The sequence below is a fragment of the Procambarus clarkii genome, chromosome 32, assembly GCF_040958095.1.
Source record: "Procambarus clarkii isolate CNS0578487 chromosome 32, FALCON_Pclarkii_2.0, whole genome shotgun sequence".
Taxonomy (NCBI): Eukaryota; Metazoa; Arthropoda; class Malacostraca; order Decapoda; family Cambaridae; genus Procambarus; species Procambarus clarkii.
Window position 1 is genome coordinate 40122038 of NC_091181.1, and position 20443 is coordinate 40142480.

The following is a 20443-nucleotide window of genomic DNA, read 5'->3' on the forward strand; positions in this document are numbered from 1 at the left end:
GTGCCCTGTATGTACTGCCCTTGGGGCTTGGGGGGCCACCTTCCACAAAGTCACCTTGGGATCTACCTCTGCTTGGTCTTTTGCTGCTCAGAGATTGACCACCCTTAATGTGCTGGGGTGTTTTATGCACTCATGTTTGCCTTTGAGAAGGGGTAGTTTGCACTGTTTGGGGGCAGGGTACTGCACAGCTAGTTTTCGTCTCTAATAGCGGCTGGATCTTTTCCGCCTGGGTACGTTGTCCTCTTGCAGGGTTTTTCTTTTACTTTTTTGTTTCCTGCTTATTGGGTGGGGGGGATTCTGCCCTTGGGTTTTAGTTACCCCCTATAGTTCTTTGTGGTCCCCTGCTAGGCCCCCCTTGAGTGGGCACATCTTGGTTCAGCTGTAGCAGTTTACTTGGTAGTTTTGGGCGCCGTTCAGCAATACCCTGCCTGAGCTTCCCTTAGCTAGATTACGCGACTAAGGGCCCTGGGAATCTCTGTGGGGCTTTATGGTCCAATGGATGCGACTCCCGAGTCCCCTCTCGCTTCGAGCGAGTTTGAAGGTTGCCCTGTCCTCCTTGTGTCAGGGTGATACTTACTGCTTCTGCCTCCGTCATGCTGCCTGCTGGGTTATCTTAAGGTTATCTAGAGATGATTTCGGGGCTTTTAGTGTCCCCGCGGCCCGGTCCTCGACCAGGCCTCCACCCCCAGGAAGCAGCCCGTGACAGCTGACTAACACCCAGGTACCTATTTTACTGCTAGGTAACGGGTATGGGGTGAAAGAAACTCTGCCCATTGTTTCTCACCGGTGCCTGGGATCGAACCCAGGACCACAGGATCACAAGTCCCGCGTGCTGTCCGCTCGGCCGACCGGCTCCCTGGGTCGGTGACACTTTTGAACCAGAGTCTTGCAAATTTTGTTGCTTGTTTGTGACTCTGTACACTCAGTCCACTGATGACTGTTCGGGTGCAGGCAGCTCAGGCATTGCATGCTAGGTTAAGTTGCTGCAACACACTCGGTTGATTGTTGGCCCGGGAGCCCTGAGGCTGCCCCGTTTTGGTTATAGGGACCAAGACTTGGTTGGTAGCTTCGACCTTGGTTTAATCCGTGCCTTCTCGTCCTTCCCCTGCTGTGGTTCATTCTGGTTTTCCCCCCACTGCTTCAGGCTCCGAAGCATCTGCGGGTTTCGGAATCGGGGCAAGATTTAGTTGGGTTGGCGGAGAGGGTAGTCTCGGGGGATGCCCCTTCCGAGGTGGCAACAGAGGCATTCGAGCCTGTTTCTCTGGCCGATGTGTATGGGTCTGACCAGTGGGCCCCTTCCTTAGTGTTTTTCTGGCTGGCCCGACTTTTCTCGAGTCCAGGGCTTTGGGGGGGATGGCTCGGCCCCCTGTCCTGCTGTGGAGGTTCCCGGGGAGGGGGCGACTTAAGGGTCTTGGTCCCCGTTGGATCCCGTTTGGGTTTATATGCCCTCTGGGTGGAGTTTACTGTTCTGAGGCGTGGAGTTTTCTTATCCCCCTACCTCATCTGACTTGGATTGGTGTCGGCCCCTTCCCGGGTTCGGTTCCGTGTCCCTTCGGTCCCGTCCTTCTGGAGGTTTTCGGCTTCCCATTCCCACCTCATGAGGTGCGGGAAACCCCTGTGGATTACCTCCTGCACAACCCGGATTATGCCTCCATATTGGATCCTCCTTCGTTCAGGTTTGGATCTTCGTTTCCTCGCGGGGTTTGTTATGAGGTTCCAGAATCATCCTGGCTAGTGGTCTGCTTGGACTCTGTCTCTTCGGTTTTCTTCTCCTGTCTATCCCTTGCTGTTTGCATAGTCTGCGGTTGGGCAGTATCTGTAGGCGGCTTCTGCTTGATGTTGTCCGAGGTCAGATATATTGGTTCTTTTTTAGTGGGCTCGTATTCCCTATTTTATTCTTCCAGGGTTATTTAGTAGGGTGTTTTATCCTGGTCATTAGAGGATTGATGTGCTTCCCAAGGCTTGCACATTTCTTGGTTGTTGCGTCAGGAGCTGCTGTGAAAGACCACCAAATAAGGCGTTTCACTACATTCAGTGCTGGATTTTTGTTAAGTTACGAAGACCAGTCAGTCTGTTTAATGTTGTTATATTATAAGGTCTGTTTAAGCTAAAAAATGCAGCTGCATTTTAGTTTCTTGGGCATAGTAATTGTTTTCTTTTTCTTTTTTAACAGATTTCACAGGGCGTTTTGAAAGCAGCGGAAGCCCTGTTACACTCAGATGTGCCAAAGGTGAAAGATGCGGATGTTACTGAGGCAGCTATAACTTTAGCCTGTGATCAGTTAAATGAAAGAGGAAATTCCAATCACGAACTTTATAAGACACTCGTTGGAAAAATGGTGACACTTCTTGATTCAGGAGCACTGTAAGTTAATATATATAATTTTATCTAAGTATTTAACTCCAGCTATACGTCAGTGTAATTTCATTTTGTATATTTAACCCTAAAAGTATGGTTATGTTGATCATCTAGTATGATGTGGTAATCATCTCTATCTATAATATCTATATTTTAGTAATATCTATATTACTAAATATAATCTATATTTTGCATCAGTGTTTGAATACCAATGTTGCCTTGCAAAACCTGTACATCCTTCATCTAAGTAAAATAGCTTTTCTGAGGGAGCCCCTCCGGCTCACCGGAGCTTACCAGGCTGATATACTAATGTTAGACTTTGGCATCAGTCATGTGTATGGAGTTCTGTGGGCCTACTGGGGACCACGGCCAGAACTTTGCCCCCTCAGAGGGGCATGGGGAGCAATAGCCTATGGAAACCCCCATGTGGTTGGAAGCATTCTGTGTCTGCCATTGACCAGGTCAGGCACCCAGAAAGGTAAGCGACCCAAAACAAACCCTTATTCTGGTGAATCTTATTCTTTTGCTACCAAAAGCCGAACAAGTGGATAGAACTCCCCTAAAATAAAAAAGCAAACATCCATGACATCACACGTCGCCATGCCGCTATCTGCACAGCTTCCCCCCTCCTTTTGAGGGGCAAGGGGAAGCCCCAGACCCCCGCACCGGCTATTCACCCGTCAGTTCTAAGGCTGATATTAGAGGCTGAGGTAGTGTGCTCTGGCTCCAGTGGTTGTTTCAGCACTGTACCTAGTGTGTGGTGACTGTCTTCTAAGTGGTGCGTGAGCCAGGAGTGATTCTCCAGTACTCGGGCTGCATGCGCCTAGGGTTTCCTTCTCTAAGTACCCTGTAAGTACTGCCATTGAGGCTTGGACAGTGGCATATCACACGTCTTGCACTTAGTGTGTGGCCCTCCTTTTACCAGACAATCTGCACACACGACACCTCGGACTATCTTTACTTGGGTGTGGGACAAGTTTCTGTTCAGATGTTCTGGATTATCCACAATACAGGGTTTTGTCCAAGCAGAAGCACCACTAGGGATAATCAGTCTCTTGTCTTCTGACTCAGACGATGAAGGTACAGCTACAGGTACAGGTAAAGTGAATAGTGGGCGCCTCACACCTGATGGTCCGGGTGTTGCAACATTGGCTCCAGCGGCATTGACATCAGCAGCATGTGGGATGTCATCATTTTCCAGAGGCCATTTACTAGGGTTAAAGAACAGTAGTGCCGAAATGACTTGTTTATGGAAATGGAGTAATGTGAGTTTCCTTCTATCTGTTGTGTAGTGTTTGTACAACACACAAGCATTGTGTATAGCCATTTGCAAAAAAATAGAAGGGGATTTTCTTCGTCCATTTGTGAGTTTTCCTTGTGAAGTGATGATGATATATGACCATTTGGTCAAAGTGATCAACACATTTCATGTTTGTATTGTAGTCACAGATTGCGTTTGGCTTGTTGACAGTTATTGTCCTTGCATTTGGATGATCAGATAAAAAATGAATTTTATACAAATATTTTTGTATTGGACGAGCGCTGTCCACGGCTAGGACTCAAGATAAAAAAAAGTGGGCGTGAGTGTCGTCCACGGCCATCGATACTGTTAAAAGCCAATAGTTACATTTCAGATGTTCTGTTTCAGGCATTGGCGTTCTCACAACATGGCTCTCAACCTCCTTGGTTGTCTCATTCGGCCAGACATCGCATTTCCTGCTGATGGTGTCCGATCCTTTACTGCCGGTCTCATCCATGACAACATCCGTATTAGAGAAGTAAGTAAAGCAATAAATACATGTTACCTTGAATCCAGTTTGTGTAGGATTTGTATTCAATGCATTAATTTGTGACCCCAAAATGCTCACCAAATTGAATCTTGTGGTTTTCTGTTGTTTTTGTCTTGCGAAGATCCGTAGCCTGGTGGATAGCGAGCAGGACTCGTAATTCTGTGGCGCGGGTTCGATTCCCGCACGAGGCAGAAACAAATGGGCAAAGTTTCTTTCACCCTGAATGCCCCTGTTGCCTAGCAGTAAATAGGTTCCTGGGAGTTAGTCAGCTGTCACGGGCTGCTTCCTGGGGGTGGAGGCCTGGTCGAGGACCGGGTCGCGGGGACACTAAAAGCCTCGAAATCATCTCAAAATAACCTCAAGATCCCCTTGCTGGCCTACCTCAATGGCTGACTGGTTTGTGGACCTTATATGTCAGCTTGTCTGCTGGCCAGGGATGTAGTTTTTCCCTAGTTTGCTTCTTTTGGGTTCTTTGCACACACAATTTCCCAGCATAGTTGGGAAAACCGCCTCTTCAACCTTACCTTCGTCATTGTAAGGTTATTCATCACTCTACTTCACTTCCTCCAAACCTACATACCTCATAAAACATCCAGTATTGCGTTCATCCAAGTTGCAGACGAATGTCTAGACAACCCTACCAGGACACACACCACCCATCCCAAGAGCCCACCACAGGTGTGCGGCTGCAAGCCAACCAGCTCATTGTTTCATCTATTAAAACTGCCAATTTTCCTGTTCAACTTTACGTGGTTCCTGGTTCCCTCCAAGGAGGGTATTATTTCGCAGTGGGAGGAGTTTCCAAATCCTCCCTCTCTGTATGCATATACAGTACAGTGGAACCCCGGGGTTAAGAGTGTCCCTGGTTACAAGTTTTTCGGGTTACGAGCAGGATTTGGTCGGAAAATTTGCATCGGGATATGAGCGTTGTATCGGGTAACGAGTGAGTTGATACGCATACGGGCCGACCTAGCGCATGGTGGCACGGCGATCGCCCCTCAGTTTATCAGTGCCTCGCGCCCAGTGACAATCCCACCTGAATTCATCTGCTTGAATGATAGATCTTGAGAATGTTCATTTATGTAACCTAACCTAACACTAAAATTACTGTACGTGAGCTTATCAAGGCTAGTTTTCCTGCCAGCTGCAGAAGCATCATATTTAAATATTTCAACATTGCTCGTATTTGCACTTAATTTTTCAGACAATTTTCACTTGCACAATACTGTATTGTGCCTCGCTTTAAACCTGGAAATGTAACCATCACTTGCCCTAAAATCTGATATTCTAAGGCTGTCTGCAAATCTGCCTAGAGCATTTCTTTTTTCTTCACCACAAATTGTCACACAACTGAGCAGTATTGTGCAAATCACTTATACACAGCCTCATCCAACTGTGCATAGTGTGAAGGCTTCAAAGGTTTTCTATTATAGCCCCTACTAGTGCAAGCTCCCTCACTCTCACTAGTAAATATGTATTTCATATAGTCATCATGTGTAGAGGCCTGACAGCTGAGTGGACAGTGCTTCGGATTCGTAGTCCCGAGGTTCCAGGTTCGATCCCCGGTGGAGGCGGAAACAAATGAGCAGAGTTTTTTACCCTGATGCCCCTGTTACCTAGCAGTAAATAGGTACTTGGGAGTTAGACAGCTGATACGAGCTGCTTCTTGGGGGGGTTGTAACAAAAAGGAGGCCTGGTCAAGGACCAGGCCATGGGGACGCTAAGCCCCGAAATCATCTCAAGATAACCTCAAGATAGATATTTGTTTCCTTATATCAGAGACAGTTCTAGTGCCTATACTGAAATCCTTGGCAATGCTCACAGCTGACTTGACATTTTCACAGAGTTCAGTGATGCATAGCTTATTTTTAATTATTAACACAACCTTCTTCCTCTTAACACCTCCAGGACAAATGCTATCAGACAGTCTTGGAAAAAATATTATCAAAGTTACTACAAAAACTAGTACTGTAAGTTAAGAAAAATTTGCAGTAATGGAGCATCACTGTGGTATCACACGAGAGCACTTGGATGTTCGTTGACCAGACCTCAACAGGTCTACTTGAGGCATGTTACGTAGGCTGCCAGATAGTAAAAATCCCATAATTTTAGTAGGGAAATATACTCTGCAGCCTGTAGGCACAGTTTAAAAAATTTTCTTATAATATTAGATAATGGTGTATTTTATTTTATTTGTAATTTATTGTATAATATAATTTTCTATGAAGAGCCCCTCTGGCTTCCCAGTGGTATACTGGGCTGATATGTATGTATTAGACCATGGCATCAGTCAATTAAATTGGAGTTCTAGCCTACCAGGGACCACAAGCCTGAACCTGGCCCCCTCAGAGAGGCACGAGGAACAGTGGCCTATAGAAACCCCCTATGTGATTGAAAGCATTCTATGTCTGCCATCTACTGGTTTAGGTACCCCAGAAAGGTAAATGTCCCAAAACAGACCCCACCTGGTGAAACATTGCTACCGAAAACCGAACTGTTAAGCGGAACTCCCAAATCTGAAAGCAAGCAAACAAGCATGTCACACCCACCGCTGCACTGCCTGTCTGCGCAGGAGGGGGAAGGGGGAGCCTCAGACCCCTGCGCCAGCTATCCAACCTCAGTTCTGAGGCTGATATGTTGAGTGGCGATCGTTTGACTCTGGCTCCTGTCTTTGAGCAGTGCTAACCCTTGTGGTGGTGTTCTGCTGTGTATGGTGTGCGAGCCAGGAGTAATTCAAGAAGTACTGTGGCTGCATGTGCCTAGGCCCTTCTTCCCTAGGTGCCTTGTAAGTACTGTTCTTACAGCTTGGGGTTCTCCACCATAAGTTGTTCTGAAACTGCCTCCGTAAGGGTCTTTTGCTGCTCGATGATTGCTTGCCCTTGGAGTCAGCTGGGGTTTTCTTAGCTGCTGTTTGACCTTGGGTAGGAGGCAGTATTGTCGCTGGTAGGGACGCAAGGTACTGTGCATCTTGTCTACTATTATCATAGCGGCCGGTTCTGTTTCCCTGGACACGAGACACACACTCACACCCACTCCTGACACCCACCACACTCACACCCACTCCTGACACCCACCACACTCACACCCACTCCTGACACCCACCACATTCACACCCACTCCTGACACCCACCACACTCACACCCACTCCTGACACCCACCACACTCACACCCACTCCTGACACCCACCACACACACACCCATTCCAGCCTCCCTGCTTGCCTAAAGCATCCCCGACTCCCTCCTTTCCTGGTGGTCGTGTACAATGAGTGTTAGGCCAGGTATTTCACTTCTTTATCTCTGTGGTATAGGTTCACATTTTATATTCAGCAGCAAGTCAACCCTTAGTTTTGGAGAGATGTTTAGGCTTCAGATGTTGACTTGTACACCAGCATATACGGTAAAAACTCTGCCTGTCTATTTGTATCTGAGCAAATTTCTGGTCATCCGGATTCTATGGACATCCATCCGAATATGGATACAAAAGTATCCGGAGGCAATTTTATCAGGATGACACGGTTATCCAGATTAGCGAGGTCTTACAGTTGTTCATTCAAGTGAGGACACTGTAAAAATGTAAAAGCATATTTTTGGCAACTTCCAATCCACACCTACACGGGGCCTCGTAGCCTGGTGGATAGCGCGCAGGACTCGTAATTCTGTGGCGCGGGTTCGATTCCCGCACGAGGCAGAAACAAATGGGCAAAGTTTCTTTCACCCTAAGTGCCCCTGTTACCTAGCAGTAAATAGGTACCTGGGAGTTAGTCAGCTGTCACGGGCTGCTTCCTGGGGTGTGTGTGTGGTGTGGGAAAAAAAAAAAAAAAAAAAAAAAAAAAAAAAAAAAAGTAGTAGTAGTTAGTAAACAGTTGATTGACAGTTGAGAGGCGGGCCGAAAGAGCAAAGCTCAACCCCCGTAAAAACACAACTAGTAAACACCTAGCCTGGAGCGACCTCCCCGTGGTGATTGCTCCATGAATGCTCATGAACTGTGAAAGCATCAGGAGATTTCCTTTTTCCACCAAGGCCAAAGATAGTCAAATATTTATTATTTTCCTGTGATCAGGGAATACATTTTAACAATTTTAAAGTAAAAAAAAATCTATTATTTCTTCTGTAAAGAGCAGTTGTCATTGAAATTAGGGTGAGCAGTGCATGATTTAGGAACTCAATAAATTATTGCTTAGCTCATATGCATGTACATACAAAAGACAAATTTCCAGCATCAGTTTAGTTTTGGGGTGATGGTTACGTGTTAAACCTGGTACCGTCACCCCATTTGTGATATTGAAGGTATTCTATATAATACTGCAATAGTAAACAAAATTTCAGACCTCAACGTTCTACATGCCTTGGATCCTCAAGAATCAAAAGCGTAAGCACAAGAAAATCAAGATTGACCCATACAATGTTGATGGAGCACATAGTATTTCTATCAAACCAGTTCCTGGTGACTCCAGACCTGATAATTTGTAAGTTGAATTTATGTAATTACGTCTTTTTATATTAAAAAAAAGCATCGCGTATAATGAAATGCCCCTCTTTGGGAACCCTCAGCAACTCCACAGAGCTTATGCACTGGTACCTCAGTGCCAGTGCCATCTTAACAGGTATCTCAGACTTATTCATTGGCCTACTGTAAACAAGGACCAGTCTCTCCTCACCATGCCACCCAGTCTTTCTCTCTTGAACTTGAGCAAACACCTAAAACCCATAAGGAAAAGGTAGCCACTGAGGGGCTCCCAGAATGGGGCATTTAATTATAATCAATGCATTATAATCATTTCTGTGTTGGCTCATTCACTGGTTCCCCAGAGCTACTTCTGTATTTCTGTACAGAAAAGTCAGCATGAATGATCAATAGAAGCTGCATGACCAAAACATGCCTAAGAACATAAGAATAAATGAAAATTGCAGGTCTATCGGCTCATATAAGGCAGCTCCTGTATATATCCACCCAAACTAATTCATACATGTCTCTCCTTGCCACTGAAATATTTCAGCAATTCTACATCTATTATATTATCTAGTAACTTGTTCTATAAAGCTTCAATTTTATTTCCAAATTAGTGACCCAGGTCTTTCCTGATTCTAAACTTATCTAGTTTATACTCATTGTTTCTTGTTCTATTATGTATTGATATACTAGTATTTAAAACCTTACTTATATCCCCTTTGTTATACCCTTTCATTCATTTGTATCCTTTAATCATATTATCCTTTATGCTTCGTCTTTCTAGTAAATGTAAATAGTTATTTTATTGTATCTTCATAAAGAAGATTCAAATTGCTGGGTTTAACTGTCATCCTTTGCTATACATTCAAGTTTACCTAAGTCCATTCTGTAGTGCAGAGACTAAAAATGAACTGCACAAACTGAATGAGGCCTAACAGAGCTACGATAAAGCTCAAGACAATCAAATGATTTACCTGGTTGATACCTGGTTGATGGGGTTCTGGGAGTTGTTCTACTCCCCAAGCCCGGCCCGAGGCCAGGCTTCACTTGAGAGTTTGGTCCACCAGGCTGTTGCTTGGAGCGGCCTGCAGGCCCGCATACCCACCACAGCCCGGTTGGTCCGGAACGTCTTTTAGAAAACAGTCTAGTTTTCTCTTGAAGGTGTCCACGGTTGTTCCGGCAATATTTCTTATAGTCGCTGGGAGGACGTTGAACAGCCGAGGACGTCTGATGTTTGTATAGTGTTCTCTGATTGTGCCTATGGCACCTCTGCTCTTCACTGGTTCTGTTCTGCATTTTCTTCCATATCGTTCATTCCAGTACGTTGTTATTTTACTGTGTAGATTAGGGACCTGGGCTTCCAGTATTTTCCATGTGATATTATTTTGTATCTCTCTCGTCTCCTTTCTAGTGAGACATTTGGAGAGCTTTGAGACAATCCCAATAATTTAGGTGCTTTATTAATCTTTGTTAAATTGCCAATCAAGCTGTTCAATGCAATCAGAGCTACCGATGTGCTTTAATATACCTACTAATCTCTCTCGTTTCATATTTTTTCTTGCAACGTACCTATCATTTTATAAATTCTGCTAGAATATACCTACTGAAAATTATCTGTTAGATTAAGGACCTGCCCGAAACGCTGCACGTACTAGTGGCTTTGCAAGAATGTAAATACCATGCTATGTATCCTCACAAACCCAATGTACCTTGTATATAAATAAATAAATAAATAAACCAATGGAACCACCTACCCGCTGAAGGCGTAAATGCCAAAATCCAGCTAGAAAATATTAGGACAATTGGCGGGACTTAACAAGCCCCCAGTTTGTTGTCCTCGTCGAGGCCACTAGATAGTGGCCCTTGGTTAAATTTAGGTAAATAAGTACCATCGCTTCTCAAATCTTGGGAACAACAATGAAAGCTATACACTGTCTTTTAGAATTACGTAGGTAAACAAAAAAATGTAACATTTATATACTACAATGTTGGTGCTGACTGTCCAGGTTGAAAAAACATAGTTTTACTTCGAAATGTACTAATTTTATAAGAAAATACGACGTAAGTAAGTAACAAGTGGTCACAGATAAGCTCCAATATGCCAGCGTCGTGATTGGCTACAGCTGTAAGATGGAAAATGTTACCTTCTCTCTGATTGGCCAAACTAAAAGCCTAGTGACATCTAGCGAAACCTAAGTGAACTACTTAAATATCTTTGTAAATTTACTTTTCTGAATTGCCCTTTGGCACATTCTTAGCCGGCACTTTGGAATCTTCGTAGCACACATACTTACGAAGAAAGACATGGAGCTTTGTGAATCTAGGTCCTGGTGAAGGTGAGAGTGCAGCCATTTGGTGGCAGTCAGGGAATGTGGCCATGCAAGAAACTAGAAGAATGATGAAAGTACATTTTGTGATGACAAAAACAGCTTGGAGAGTCTTTTGTATGTTTGAACTTTCCTTGGTCACTCTGGGGTGGATTGAGCTTGCCTCCAAAATGTTCCTAACACCTTTATGACCCAGCTTGAACACTTGAACAGACCCCCAAGGCACCTGTGCAGAATGACCCCCCTGCCCTGACTTACTTGATTCTTTCCAGTAGAACCTGCAATGAACTTGCCTCAGGGAAGTATTGAATACTTCCCTGAGGAAGTTCAGTACTTGATAATGTACTGATGTTCTGCTCCTACTTAGATGGATGCAGTATGATAGTAAGAAAAGAATTAATACTGAGGAGCAGTGGGAGGAGAGCAGATTTGTGGAGAAGACCTATTTTGGATGGTATACATGGCCAAAGTAAGTAAATGTATTATTAATAATAAGCATTTTTGCAACAGTTGGAGATAAGTTGAAATTAAAAATATAGTATAATTTTGATAGCCAACTATGTGTTAACTGCTAATTAGTGTACTAGTTAAAATAAAAAAAATTGAAATCTACTTTTTAGAACTTGTCTTAATTTTAACGTTTCATGACTTTGCAGATCATTGTTAGTTTATGCTCCACCATCACAGCAGCCAACACTAGATCGAAATCGAGAGGAGTTAAAAGAAGAAGAGAAGGAGATTTATGACTTTTTCATCTCGCATGATAATGTTGACAAATTAGTATCGTTTTTATCTCTCGAAGAAAACAAAGAACGTGATAATTTCAACACTCGGCGTTTCTGGATGTTTAAGGTACTGTACATCATCATGTGACTTATAGGTGTTGAGCAATCTCGGCATTACTACAAGGAGCCACTGAGGCCCCACTCCCCCAACCAAAAAGAGATGTTTTATTACATTCAACTCTGGCTTTCTAAGGGGGAGCCCCTTGTGGCTCCTTGAAGCTGCTACACTGATACAATGCCATACAACTAGGGTGCCATCAGTCAGTTTTTAATTGGCTTACCGGGGGACCACAAGATAGAACCTGAGCCCATCAAAGAGACGCAGGGAGTGGTGGCACTATGAAAAGTTTTTATATAAAGCTACTCAAAACTGCCAGCTCCAAAGGAAGGCACCTAGACAGTCAGGGAAACAAAACAGACCACTGCTTGGTTAGAAACGAGACTGCAGTCTCAAAACTGCCAAAAGAACTCCCCCAATAATGTAAACAAACGATTGAAAATTCATGAAACTAGGATGAGCTAGTTCCCCCCACCTTTTCCTTCAATTAGCAGGAGGGAGGGAGGGAAGAAGATAGTCATCTGGCTGCTCTACCACCAGTTTTTATTCTAATGTAGACAGTGCTCTGTGCCCTCTGTTTGCTCTGGCTCCAGTCTCCTGTCTTTAATCAATTGGTGTTTGCCTTTGAAGTTGTTCTTGTGCACATTTGTGCTGTGTGAGCCAGGAGTTTGGTGTACTTGGAGCTTCAGTACTCCCTCCCTCCCCCCCCTCCCCCCCATCCACACTGCTACCCCTCTTTCTGCTGTGGGAATTGGGGAGAGGATGTACAGTAGTGGGGATACCTTTCAGCCCATCTGTGATAGTCTTAGTCTCATCTCTGGCACTCTCTGGCCTGCCCACCCAATCGACCACCCGCTCCTGGATATTCACTCTGTGCCATCCACCTTTTTACTCACTCGCCCACCCAATCGCCTGACAACCCTTGCCACCCACCTGATGCTACCATCTCTCCTGCCACCAGCCTACTCATTCTGCTGCATGGATGCCCAAATGCCCATCTGCCCACCCTGCCACCCACCCACTCTGTTGCCTGCCTACTCTGCCACCCACCCACCCACTCTGCCCACTCACTACTACCCATCTGCCTGAACCCTGCTGCCCATCCACACACTGCCTGTCACCTGCTCGCCAGCCTCGATTCTACACAGTACTGCTCCATTACTGAAAGATTTTCTTTTTAACTTTTTTATACTTTAACATAAGCCTCAATCATGTTTTGCTAACATCATATCTGCCCTTGCCTGCCCACCTTCCAATCAGCCACCAATCCATCTACCCTACCCTACCCGCCCACCCCACTGCCTGCCTGCCTGCCTGCCTGCCTGCCTGCCTGCCTGGCTGTCTGTTTCCTTTCCAAATATGATTAAAAAATCACTGACATTTTAATACTTCTGGATTTAGTGGAGCCCCAGATTTAACTACCAAGGTACAGCCCCAGATTTAACTACCAAGGTACAGCCCCCTATAGGTTGTTAAATCGAGTGGATATTTATATACAAAGGAAAGAAATCAACATACAAGCATTGAAACGTTTATCATTTGCCCTGATTAACAGTTCTCCATGCAAGGACAGAAACCTAACAATAACAACTGGGGTCATAGCCCCCCCCCCCCTGACCCCGTCTCCTCCTCCACTCTGTCTGGTGGCTGCCCTCTTGAGGTGGAGTGGAAGGCCACAGTATTTGATTATACTGTCATATCAACAACCTAACCTTTAGCAGCAAAAAATGGACTAAATTTCAACAATTTCATTGACCCTTAAACTGTGCATGGCGTATATATACACCACGAATAACATGTCCCATGGTGCGCATGGTGTATATATACGCCATAGGATGCCAGGCACGATTCAAATGGCCCGCGGCTACATGGGGTTCACATTAGCTTCCTCAAGGCTCTTGTAAACAGATGCCATGTTTAAAAAAAATCGTGGGCAATATTCTTCGGTGTGAGAGCCACAGTACTATTGGAGCAACCAAGGCTGGCACACGCAGCATGAGCTAACAGCAATGCTGTTCAATTATATGTTTATTGCTTTAAAAAATTATTAAATTATTTGTTTATTGTTTTATGAATGTAATAATTGAACCACTAATATGAACACCATACTTTTGAGTATAGCGATGATCCACACATTTTATGATATAAATCTATCACACTACACACTATTGAATAATAATACTGCAAAAAACTAAGAAAAAGTCAGATATTGAAATAATTAGGTAATAATATCTTTGTGGCAACTCCCACCAGACAGCTTGGATGACGCTGACCGCCTCTGACAACCTCTCTGTCAATGCCCACATTTTGCCAGACTTCATTGGCCTATTCGGCCCAAAATGTGTCGCCTATGAATTTTTTTTATTTTCCCGTGCTCAGGGAACACAAATTAACATTTTTAGAAGATGAAAATTTTTTTTTTTTTTTTTCTTGCACACAGGGGTGTAAATCTCCTCAGGACCTCTTAGCAGCTTAAGGGTTAATATGTATATTACGTAAATAAACATGTAGATCTTGTGTGGTTATTTTAAATTTAGCCCTCATACATTTTAAGAGATTGTTCTCTTAAATGGATTTGATTGAAACCATAAAATGAATGGAATGGATTGTTCACCTATCTAATACAGATAATCTCATGCATCTTTAACCATTGCAGGGTTTGTTCCGGAACTTTGGAGACACTTTCCTTCATCTGTTGGAAGGTCATATAAAAAGACTGGTTGGAGAAACTCAAAAGAGCAGTCAAAGGTGTGCTGCAGAAATTATTACTGGTGAGCTCTTAATCTATATTTATTAAATAATATTTATCAAGTAATGATTAAAGTTTATTAAAGATCTTGTAAAACTGATTAAGTAATACTGTGTAATTACCTAAGTAATTACCTAAGCCGGTCAGCCGAGTAGACAGTACACTGGACTTGTGATCCTGTGGTTCCGGGTTCGATCCCGGGCGCCGGCGAGAAACAGTGGACAGAGTTTCTTTCACCCTATGCCCCTGTTACCTAGCAGTAAAATAGGTACCTGGGTGTTAGTCAGCTGTCACAGGCTGCTTCCTGGGGGGTGGAGGCCTGGTCGAGGACCGGACCACAGGGACGCTAAAGCCCTGAAATTATCTCAAGATAACTTCAAGATACCTAAGTGTAGTTACAGGATGAAAGCTATGCTCGTGGTGTCCCGTCTACCCAGCACTCTTTGTCATATAACACTTTGAAACTACAGTACTGTCTGTCTGATATTATATCATTTCTCTCAAGGTGTTCTACCCATTTAGTTTTTATTATTTTTTCCACTATTTTCACTATTACACTTGTCAATGATACAGGTCTATAATTGAGGGGGTCTTCTCTGCTGCCACTTTTGTAGATTGGAACTATGTTAGCCTTTTTCCACACGTCTACTATGGCTCGAGTACACAGGGATGCCTGAAAGATGAGGTGAAGTGGAATGCTGAGCTCAGATGCACATTCTCTCAGAACCCATGGGGAATCTCAGTCTGGGCCAACTGCTTTGTTCTTAGCTCCAAGAGCATTTGTTTCACTTCGTCTCTAGATGCCTCTGTGCTCTATGCTGTTCTCTGGAATTCTTATTGTGTCTGGTTCTCTGATGATCTCATTTTGTACAAACACACTTTGGAAATTTTCTTTTAATGTTTCATACATTTCCTTTTCATTTTCCATGTATCTGTCCCCCATTTTCACCCTCTGAATATTATCCTTTACCTGCAGCTTGCTTTTAATGAATTTATAGAAAAGGCCTGGATCTGATTTACAATTGTCTGCTATACAGTTCTCAAAGTTCCTCTCTGCTGTTCCTTACTGACGTGTAGTTGTTTCTTGCATCTTTGTATCATTGGTATGTTTAGGGGTTTGGCCTCTTTCTATAATGATTCCATGCTTGTGTCTTTTGATCTCTGGCCCTCTCACAATTTCTGTTGAACCAACCCTGTTTCCTAGGTCTACATGTCTGTTTTGGAATGAATGTTTGTGTGCCTTCATCGTATATTTTGCAAAATTTGGCATACATCTCATTTACTTCCTTGCCTAGCAAAAAGTCTTTCCAATGATACCCATGAAAAAAATTTCTTAGTTCCCCATAGCATCCTCTCTTGAAATAAAGTTTAACAACTGTTTCAATGACCCCATTCTCTACTAGATTATACCGCATAGCGTATTTAATGTTGAAGAGGACATGATCACTCTTTCCCAAGGGAGGAAGGTACTGGATGTCAAATACCTCTTCTTCTTTCCTGGTGAATTCTAGGTCCAGTACTGATGGAATATCCCCTTCCTTCATTCTTGTGGCCTGCTTGATGTGTTGATTCATGAATGTCTCCAAGATGAGGTTTAAAAATCTGCCTGTCCAAATGTCTTCCGTGTAATAATGTCAAATGTGTGTAATAAAAAGGAGGCATGGTCGAGGACTGGGCCACGGGGACACTAAGCCCCGAAATCATTTCAAGATAACCTCAAGATAAGATAACCATGTAGCCTATGTTTTCTATCACATCTGAAAAGATTGAATTCTGGTATCCATATCTCATTGTCATAATAGTCCTGTGTGTGAGTTTCAGTCAAAGCTGCAAACATTTAATTTGCCTCATTTAGAAAATCAGTTAGAAAGTAGACTTTGTTTTGCATGTTTTGATGTATGTTAGCAAATAAGAAAGATATACAGTAATCATATATGGGAAGTTTTGGGTATTTTGCTTGTGTTAAAGTAAAATGATATAAAATAGAGCTGGGAAGAACGAAGTGATTTGTGAAATACTGTATATTTTGTAAATTTGATATTATGCAATATATCACGATGTTTCTTAGGCAACAATTATGAACAATTATTGTAGCATATTTCAAAGAATGGGGAATTAGTTATGTTGGGCATGATTACTGTGTAAAGATTTGTATTTGATTTCTAAGGATGTTCTGGTTTCATAATGGGTAATTATATACAGTCTAAATGTAAGTGGATACTGTTGGAAGTATATTGTAAGCAAATTTACAAGTGCTGTAAAATAATTAGACATTTTCCTTTGTCTTTTGTCTTACATTTTTTGGCTCAACATAATATGTAATGGTTTTAGGAATTAAGGGTAAACTTGCATATCTACATTCGTCATTATTTGTAAACTTTAAGATTTCATTAGTTGGTCATTAATTTCAGGTATGATACGTGGAAGCAAACATTGGACCTTTGCTAAACATGAAGCATTATGGGAGGTGTTAAAACCAATCCTACAGGTAGGGATGGCAAAGGTGACGGTGGAGACGGTGGAAGACTGGGGCACGTGCATGGCCACAGCCAGTGCAGACAGAGACCCCAACAGATTAGCACCCTTAATGGAGATCTTAATGGATGATCCCCTTAGAGCTAGTGAAGGAGCATTTAATGGATCAAGGTGAGAGACTATACTTAATAATTAATGTGAAATTTTATTTTGAAAAGTCACTCGTATACACAGTAGATATGGTATAGATTGTCTTTTATTTTGGTTGAGACCATGAAAACTGCAGATCAATTTTAGGTAAATGTAATATAATACTAGTTTGGTAAGTAGTACATACATGTTAAACAAAAAATTCATCAATAGTAGTTCTACTGTAGTGTACTTGGAATTAGTTTTTAATACTGTATATATCATGGCAGTAAGCTGAAAATGCTGCAGGTATACTGAGAAATTAGGGTTAACAGGTAACAAAGGAATAGTAGTACTGTAAATCCATTAGACTGGGCAGGTACTGATGACATCACATTGAGGTTAGAAATAGTTTGTTGAATATAATGAAATGCCCTTTTCTGGGGTTCTACCAATGACTCCCCATATCATATTAGCTAGTGCCCCCAGAGCATTGCCATCTCACCAGGCCTCTCGGGCTTTTCCCATCGCCTCATTACTTTCTGGGGGGGGAGCCCCATTGGCTCCCTGAAGCTATTATACACTGATCAGTGGCATACAAATTGATGCCATCAGTCGTAGAGTTCTATTAACCTACTGGAGACCACGAGCCAGAACCTGGCCTTCTCAGAAGTAGTGCAGGGAGCAATGGCCTATGAAAACCTTACATTTAAAGTCTGATCATAATTGCCACTACCAAAGCCCCAGAAAGGTAGGCAAACCAAAACAAACTACTGCATGGTTAAAAATAGAGACCACATTCTTAAAACTGCCAAAACAACTTCCACAATAATGAAAACAAACGACCAAAATTTTTGTGAAGTGCCCCATCTTTCCCCGTTTGCGGGGACGAGAAAGGCCTACCAAGTCAGCTGGCTCATTACATCCTTAGTTCTTGCTGATGTGTGCCCAGGTGTGATGCTGTGGTCACAAGCTGAACAGCAGTGCTGTTAGCTGGTGCTGATTGAAGATAATGCTGATATTATGGATGGGAGACATAGTGCTATAGACTAGGGAGCCGGACGAGCATACTAGGCAAGTTCGGTTGGCACAAAAATACTTGCTAATAATAAAATATTGAAAGCAAACCAAATTATTACAGTAAATTGTTATTAATAATAAAATATTGAAAGCAAGACGAGTTATTAGTCTTAACACAAACTTACGATACGTAGACAGTTATGAAGGGAGGGTTTATATTTAATCTATTTTAGTACTGATAATTAAATTGGTTCAAGGGAAATGTTTTTATAATGTTTACAATCCAGAGACTGATGTTTAAGAAGTATTCATATTGTTGTAAGCTGGTGAATTTAATGGCGACGTGGCAATGATATCCCATATTCTTCTGTGGAAAATTCCACTGCAGTTTCATTTTCTTTGAATGAATTTGTTAGAACAAAAACAGCAATATTAACCGTTTGTTGTATTTAAAGTTAATAAATGGTGTCAGTTTTTCCGACATACCCTGCTTGTGGGTGCTGTCTTGGAATTAAGTGACCCTACCTCATCTCCCCGGACAAGAGGGGTAAGAAGGTTGCCTTACAGGACTCAACTCAGACCACCTCCACAATTGTTACATCCCTCTTTTCCCAGAATTAAGACAAACCCATGTGTACATAGTTAAGCATGATTTTGTCTTGTTAGGGAACCTTCCTCTAGTATTCCAGATGAAAAAACAAAATTGCATACAAAAAATCTAACCTAACTAAGTATTATGACACATAGTACTGTGGGGAGTTTTCCAGCAGTTGTTTATTTAATTTTAGATTTACAATACTATGATTAAGTGAACTGTATGTTTTAGTTTTAATTCTTGCTAGAGGTCTCCCTGTACACATAAAAATTTGGGGGCTGGTTTAATACTGCTAAACCAACTTGAAATTTGAAATAAAAATATTTAAATGAATTGGTTAGTAGGCCACACAACTATGGGTTAATTTGTGAGAACGTTAATCTTAGCTGGAAAGAAGAATTCCTCCTAGACCAGCTCGGGTATGGGAGTAGACAACAATGGATCAAGCATGCAAAGTAGACCTCGTGGTGACTGCATCCAGTACTCCCGCGAGTTGGAACAGGTGTGGAACCCTCTCACGTCGCCACAGTAGATTGGGTTTGTTTGTGAGGCATGCCTCGTAACCCAGTTGACATTCTAATGTTATAAAACTCTGGAACAAAAGATAATTTATACAACTGGAACACATTCTCTCGTGTTTGGAGAATGCGGCAGTCCAAAGCATGGTAACTCGTTCTAGGATGCGTGTCTGCTGCTCAACTTGCACCTCCGAGAGACACGCTTCTCTTATAAGCACAAATATGGTGTCAAAGGTGAGAGTACAGTGGTACATCCATCTGTCACCTAATCTCGGTTATCACATTGATGGTAACATGCTCAAACACATCTTGGTTATTGAGATGTTTGATCTGGGTAAGACTGTATTGAGAAAACTCAGCCCAACTGGGTAAACAATTGAATTAGATTCACAGACAAGCATTTAAAACTTGGATAGTGACATTTATTTTCTGATTATTAGACATTTTGAATACTACTTTATGTACCAAACTTAGCATTGATTAAAATCTACTCAGTAGTAGTCACTGAACAGGAAGTAGAGAACCCAATATGGCTGACTGCCCCTAGAATTTCACAAAACACATAATACAGTAGTAGAACATACAGTATATCACCTTGCAAACACTCGCCAAGTTCAAAATACAGACATGATGAAATTAGTGGGAACAGGCCTCGGTTCACACAACTCCTCTGGTCTGAAGCCTCCTCTTGGACTAACATGGAGCCTCAGCTCACACTGTCTCTGTCTCTCCATTCACACACTAATGAATCTTCCTGATTTCTTCTTTGCTTTCTGATCTGCTTTCTGTTCGCCTCAATTGATTTGTCCCCGGCTTTTATACCCTTGGATCCCCGTTACCATTGGATTACCAGATGAAGCTGGAGAATTCTCGGAAAGGGATCAATTAGCCAACCTTTGATAATTATCAAAGGTGGGGTTTGTGAAACCTTACCTTATCTTCTGGGTGCGAGAGTGGTAGGTTTAGGTCATAGGGATCAACTCTGGTCACCTCAACAGCTTTTACATGTGGATGTAAATTGCCTTGTATGGAGACCACTTCTTGAACCTCTTGTGGTATAAAAAAACCAGATATGAATATAATGAAACACCAGTTTCTGGGTGTGCCCCAGTGGCTCCCTGAAGCTATAAGCCGAGATGATGATATCTACTAGGTCGCATCAGCCGTGAAGTTCTGTAGACCTACTGGG

The 20443-nt window shown here is 42.7% G+C and overlaps 1 protein-coding gene across 3 annotated transcripts in view; it reads left to right on the top strand.

Annotated features, from left to right (window-relative positions):
* LOC123759451 (proteasome activator complex subunit 4) overlaps window positions 1-20443 on the top strand; it is a 129545-nt gene that overhangs the window by 72966 nt on the left and 36136 nt on the right. For all 3 annotated transcript variants that reach the window (XM_045744537.2, XM_045744538.2, XM_045744540.2), the window contains 7 exons: window positions 2174-2364; window positions 4007-4136; window positions 8475-8614; window positions 11293-11394; window positions 11582-11777; window positions 14425-14539; window positions 16929-17163. In XM_045744537.2, the coding sequence (XP_045600493.2) occupies window positions 2174-2364; window positions 4007-4136; window positions 8475-8614; window positions 11293-11394; window positions 11582-11777; window positions 14425-14539; window positions 16929-17163 (1109 nt within the window). The remainder of the gene's footprint in view (window positions 1-2173; window positions 2365-4006; window positions 4137-8474; window positions 8615-11292; window positions 11395-11581; window positions 11778-14424; window positions 14540-16928; window positions 17164-20443) is intronic.